This window comes from Nematolebias whitei, chromosome 23, assembly GCF_014905685.2.
Source record: "Nematolebias whitei isolate Nwh7 chromosome 23, NemWhi1, whole genome shotgun sequence".
NCBI classification, from domain to species: Eukaryota; Metazoa; Chordata; class Actinopteri; order Cyprinodontiformes; family Rivulidae; genus Nematolebias; species Nematolebias whitei.
In genome coordinates, this window is record NC_056520.1 from 8,002,163 (window position 1) to 8,008,807 (window position 6,645).

Below are 6,645 nucleotides of genomic sequence, written 5' to 3' on the forward strand. Positions count from 1 at the left end.
GTGTGGTCATTTTAGCAGAGTGGTACCGCCAGCAGCGTGGCTCTGTTGGCAGTGTGGTCCTGTTATTAGTGTGGTCCTGTTAGCAGTGTGGTCCTGTTAGCAGAGTGGTACCGCCAGCAGTGTGGCTCTGTTAGCAGTGTGGTCATTTTAGCAGAGTGGTACCGCCAGCAGTGTGGCTCTGTTAGCAGTGTGGTCCTGGTAGCAGCGTGGCTCTGTTAGCGGTGTGGTCCTGTTAACAGAGTGGTTCTGTTGGCAGCGTGGCTCTGTTGGCAGTGTGGTCCTGTTAGCAGTGTGGTCCTGTTAGCAGAGTGGTTCTGTTGGCAGCATGATGATAGTAATGACCGTGGCAATAGACGATGACTGCCCTCCAGAACCGGGTCTGGCAGACACAGAACATCCAAACATCATCAGCAGAGAAAGTGTTGCAGTCACTTTTCATCACCCCAGGTCAAGGTCACAAACCAAGGTCAAACCTCATACAAGATCTTTGCTTGCATGAGCAATCTATAAATTGTTTTGCTGCATAATAGTTGGTTGACGGTTGTGTAATGTGCCGTATGAGGTACTTAAACCCACACGTTAAAAGAAGTTGCCACGTTGTAAACATTTTTCACATCGTTATCACGTCCTCTGACCTAATGTTTTATCATGAACGCTCACGTTGGACTCTTCTTCCCTAAAGAAACCAAATTATTGCACACACAGACAGAGGAGGACCTTATGAAAAAACAAGAGAAAACGGCTCCTCTTGGTTCTGCTGAACCCTGCCATGAACTCCGAACGATGATTTCAAAAGCCGTAAAGAACGTGTCACGGCAGCTTTAAAGCAGATGTTTAGCGATAAATGTTGGAAGGAAGAGGTGAAATGGGAGGGTCCTGGTTTGACCTGCTCATTGTGGCATTTTCATCCCGTCTATGGCTCCCTCACACTGTGCTCGTTTTATTTTTTTATTTTTTTATCTTTAAGTGATTTGAGCCTGTGGATAAGTGGAGTTGGACACGGTTCAAAGTTCAAGTCGTATCTGCATAGTCCTTCTTTTTCCATCCTTTAACAGCCTGTCTGTGGACTTTATAATGTTGTTAAATTAAGCAAACGAATGCAGAACCCCCCTCAGTGTCCCTGTTTGTGTCTGGAACTGGATAGTGGATCCTTAAAGGGACACTTCAGTTCTTTTAAAGTGGAAGGCCTTTGAACAAATGTGTTACCTGTTGTAGATGAGTCAACCACTGGACAGATTTTACTGAAACTGTCGGTTAGTAATCAGTCAAGTGAAATTTATTTATAAAACACATTTATAAACATTAGCTGTTACCAAACTGCTTAACAATAAAATCAATGGCTGTAATGAAAGGGGGAAAAATAATGTAATTAAAAGCATCAAAAGAAAAAAACATAAAAACACAGAACAATGAGGAGAATTTTAAAATCAGTTCTGGTACGTACAAGGAGCCAGTGAAGGGAGGCCAAAACTGGTGTAATGTAATCAAACCTACCAGTTCCTGTTAAGAGCAGAGCTGAAGCATTTTGGACGAGCTGGAGATGTTAAAGGGAGACATGACTGACCCCAACATAAAGTGAGTTACAGTAGTCCAGTCGGGTTGTAATGAAGGCAGACCATTTTTTCAAGGTCAGATCTGGACAATACAGACTTAAGCTTAGCCTGCCTCAACTGGAAGAAGCTTTTCTGCAGAACAGAGTTAATCTGTTTATTAAACTTGTAGTCTAAAACCATCCTGAGATTTATAACGGACTTGAAAAGATATGGCTCAAGAGAGTCCAGATTTACAGAAACAGACAGTGGTAGAGCTAGGGCTAAACACGACTTCAGTTTTCTGATCATTGAAACTTAAAAATTTGAAGCCATCCGTGCCTTGATGTAATTGTTCACAAACTACTTGGTTTTAAGGGCTGACAAATCTGACAATCATCAGCATAACAATGAAAGAAAGACCATGTTTCCTCAGGATAGACCCCAAAGGGAGCAGATAGTGAAAACCGAAGGGGTCCAAGAATCGAGCCTGGCGGGACCCCGCAGGAAAGGGCCACTGGAGCAGATAAAATATAACCTAAATTAACACAAAAGCTCCTGCCGTTCAGATAAGAATCAGTAAGTACAGTTCAATATGGCCACCACAGCAAAGCCACGCTAGCCTACACACAAAAAAATGGATGTCTCAGTCAGTTTTGCTGATACTGAGCTAAAATTCAATGTGGTGGTAGCTAAAAGTGATTAATTAGAGTCAGAACGTGATGTCTTGATATGCATTTCTTTAAGCAGCCTTAAATTATAAAACATCCAGAACTACCGTATTTGTAAATGTAGTCAAATATTTTGATTTATTTGTTCCTATATATGTGGCCCTGTGATGGACTTGCGACCTATCCAGGGTGTCCCCCGCCTCTCGCACAGTGATAGCTGAATATGGGCACCAGTGACCCCCATGACCTGAAAAGGAAGAAGCGGGTAAATATAATGGATGATGGATGGATGAATTGTTCCTATAATTGCCAGGTGTCACCATGCCACTTATTAAAAGGTAACAGAGATGACATTTTAATTTCTGATTATTTTTGTCCCCATCACGGAGCGAAGAGGGGGAATTGGAAATCCCCTCAGTCGGAAAGTCTGTCCATCCGTGTTGTGAGGGTGTTAACTTGATAAATAAGTGACTTGTAGAGTTCCATTTCGGTGTGTGGCTGCATCTAGGTGTAAGAGGTCACTGTCAAAAATCGCATGTCAAAATCCAAGATGGCCACCACCATGTATATATGTAAACCGGCCACCCTGGTCATTTGATGCTTTTTAGTTTTTATATTGTTTAAAAGTGTAGTTTCCTCAAATGAGTGGGGTGACTAAAGATGAATTTATGGGGGCCAAGGTCACCATTGGCCACCCCCTGGCTTCTTTATTGCACCAGATGTTGGATATATTTCGTCAGGATCCGTCACTCTGACCTGCCTCAGACATACACGGTGTAACTCCTCCCCACTTGAATCCGTCCGCCCGTCCATCACCTTCTGCTTATTCCAAAGTTGGGTTGCGGGGGTAGCATCTTGAGCAGGGAAGTCCAGGCATCTCTTTCCACAGCCACCTCTTCCAGCTCTTCTGGAAGGACTCCCAAGGCGTTCCCAGGCCAACAGAGAGACATAGTCTCTCCAGCGTGTCCTTGGTCTTCTCTGGGGTCTCCTCCTACATGCCCGAAGCATCTCCTTAGGGAAGCGCCCAGGAAGCATCCTTACCAGATACCTGAACCACCGCAACTGGCTCCTCTCAATGTGGAGGAGCAGCAGTTCTACTCTTGGTCTCTCCACTTGAATGTCTTGCACCAAGAACATTTAGGTTTACTTTGATTCCCTGTTCAATTACAATCCAGAAAAACACTCTTGTCCAAATGTACAAACACATGCTATTCAAATCCCTCGGTGACGGGGGACATCAACGTTCCACTTGTTTATACTGAAAACAAACCATTGGCTCGTCCAAACAATGAAATGAAGAAACGAATGCTAAGAAGGCAGAAGTTTTTTCTTTTTGGAGTGTCTGACTCGGCTGTTTGCATCAATTGACAACACCCCCCTCCCCCCGGCGTTTACCTATTGTTGAGGGATTAAGATATCTTTCTGCCTGTCTGCCACTCTGCTTCAAAGGCCTCGAGCTGAAGGACAGATGGAGGGATCGCTGCAGGGAGGGCCGCTCTGATAGGATTTACATGTCATCGATTGTGGGCGGCCGTGGTGCAGTGGTAGTGGCAGCCGACCTCTGATCGGAAGGTTGGAGGTTCGAATCCCGACTTCCCACACCCTGTGCCGTTGTGTCCCTGGGCAAGACACTTAACCCCGAGTTGCTCCCGGTGGGACTGGATGGCGCCTTGCATGGCAGCCTACCGCCACCGGTGTATGAATGTGCGTGTGAATGGGTGGATGGCTGGTACTGTAAAGCGCCTTGGGGCCCCTCATAGGGGGCTGGAAGGCGCTATAGAAGTAAGCTCCATTTACCATTTACCATTTACCATCGAGAACCGTCGGAGCCTTCTTATTGCTCTCGGTTTGATTGACAGCAGAGCGATATCGTGGTATATCGAGATGCGCGCTCACCGCTAATGACACCTCAGGGACCGCGCGACGCCGCAGACGCACCGACACCCGCTGCTTTGATGCGATGAATCAGCCGGAAAACACCTTTTCATGGCTGAGCGCCGTCTTGGTGGCGTGTGTTGGTGGACGGCGGGAGCTGCTGGACCACTGAAAGCTGCTTTTATCTTCCGGGGGCTCTTCGTTGTGTTGCATGTTTGATAGCACGCCTGCCTCTTCTCAGAGTTGTTCAGTCGCCTCATTGTTGATAATTCACAGAAAGACTTTTAATATTTTTTATGTTTATGCAACCTTCGAATGAGCTAAAGTCTCCTGCCGTCTGTAAACGTTTTCTTGTACCGCCCATAACTTCTGATCTTCTCAAGATGATTAAATAAAACATGACACAGCTGTGCTTCATCACCAAGAGTGTTGCATGCTCTTTTAGCCCCGCCCCCCCAGCTCAGAGGTCAAGGTCAGAAATCAAGGTCAAAGTTGGCGATCTTTGCTTGTCTGGGTTGTAACTTCTAAGTTGCTCAAGATAATTTAACAAAATTTAATTCTCTTATGCTTCATCGTTAAGCAAAGGGTCATGCACACTTTTAACCCCACCCAGATTAAGGTCATAAGTAAAGATCAAAGTTTAAACAAGGTCCTTGATTGTCTGAACCATGTTTGATCCACTTGATAGGTTAATGAAACTTCATAAACATATGCATCGTCACTAGGCAGAGTGTTGCATGCATTTGTTATCCACCAATATCAAGGTCACAAATCAAGGTCATAGCTAAAGTGAAATTTTCCCTTGTCTGAGTCGTAACTTCTAATCTGCTCAAGATAATTTAACAAAATGTCATACACGTATGCATCATCACTAGGCAAAGTGATACATACACACTCACTTTTATCCCCCCCTCCACCACCCCCTGCTCAAGATCACAAATCAAGGTCGAATTAAAGTGAGATATTTGCTTGTCTGGGTCGTAACTTCTATCCCGCTCAAGATAATTTAACAAAATTTAATTCTCTTATTCATCATCGCTAGGCAAATTGTCTTGTGCATTTTGACCCCCAGTCAGATCAAGTTCATATGTCAAGGTCAAAGTTAAAACACAGTCCTTGGTTGTCTGAACCACGTCTGATCCGCTTCATATTTGAATGAAACTTAATTAACATATGCATCATCACTATGCAGAGTATTACATACATTTCCAAGATCATAGTCACAAATCAAGGTCAAAGTTAAAGCGAGCTCTTTGCTTGTTTGAGTCGTAACTTCCAATCTGCTCAAGATAGTTTAATAAAATGTCGCACACGCATGCATCATCGCTAGGCAAAATGTCATGTACACTTTTACCACCACCCAGGTCAAGATCATAAGTCAAGGTCAAAGTTAAAACAAGGTCCCTTGGTTGTCTGAACCATGTTTGATCTGCTCGATTGTTTAATGAAACTTTATAAACATATGCATCATCACTTGGAAAAGTGTTGCATACCATACATTTAATCCCTCCACCATGTCCAAGGTCAAGGTCATAAATCAAGGTAAAAGTTAAAGAGAAAATTTTGCTCGTCTTGGTCGTTGCTTTCAATCTGTTCATAATTTAACAAAACGTCAAACACATATGCATCATCGCTAAACAAAATGCCATGTACACGTTTACCCCACCCAAATCAAGGTCATAAATCAAGGTCAAAGTTTAAACACAGTTCTTGGTTACCTGAACCACATCTGACCCACTTGCTAGTTTAATAAAATTTCATAAACATATGCATCGGCACTAGGCAGAGTGTTGCGTACAGTTTTAACCCACCAAGGTCAAGCTCACAAATCAAGGTCAAAATTAAAGTGAGATTTTTGCTTGTCTGAGTCTTAACTTCTAATCCTCTCACGGATTGGTTTCAGCTCACAGATGATATTTTTGACGCTGTCTGGTAAACGGGACTGGTTTTTTTACACATTTGCAGAAACAAAGTTTCACATGAAATCAAAAGGCCGGTCCTGCGAGTCATAAATGACAGAACTTCTGTCGTGCGAAGCGGCGACATCCATTTTTCATCCGACACAGTTCTGAGTCTCCTCCTTGTTGACAGGAGCCGCGGGGCCACGACGCACTTCAGAGACCGCCAGGACCCACCGGGACTCTGGAGTCCACCATCAACGGCACGGGTCACGCTCCGAAAGCGTCCGGCGCTTACACACACGGAGACTCCGGAGGCGGTGAGACGCACGCACGCACGCACATGCATGCACACTATTTGTCGAGGTTTGTTTACACACGTGTCTGCAGAAGCTCCAAACCCTCATCCATCCATCCATCCATCCATCCATCCATCCATCCATCCATCTTCCCTCCTTCTCTCTCTCTCTCCTTCCCTCCCTTCCTTCCTTCCTTTCTTTATTTCCTTTCTCCATCCCTTCCTTCCTGCTCCCTCCCTCTCCCTCCCTCCCTTCCATCCTTTCTTCTTTCCATCCTTCCCTCCCTTCTTCCCTCCTTCATTCCTTTCCTTCTTTCCTTCCTTCCATCCTCCCTCCCTTCCTTCCTTCTTTCTTTTCTTTATTTCCTTCCTTC

At 44.6% G+C, this 6,645-nt stretch overlaps 1 protein-coding gene across 1 annotated transcript in view; it reads left to right on the plus strand.

The window, feature by feature from the left end:
• Positions 1–6,645, plus strand: part of pard3ba (par-3 family cell polarity regulator beta a) — a 216,863-nt gene that overhangs the window by 94,577 nt on the left and 115,641 nt on the right. Inside the window, exon 14 of the mRNA XM_037696743.1 lies at positions 6,167–6,293. Within this exon, the coding sequence (XP_037552671.1) occupies positions 6,167–6,293 (127 nt within the window). The remainder of the gene's footprint in view (positions 1–6,166; positions 6,294–6,645) is intronic.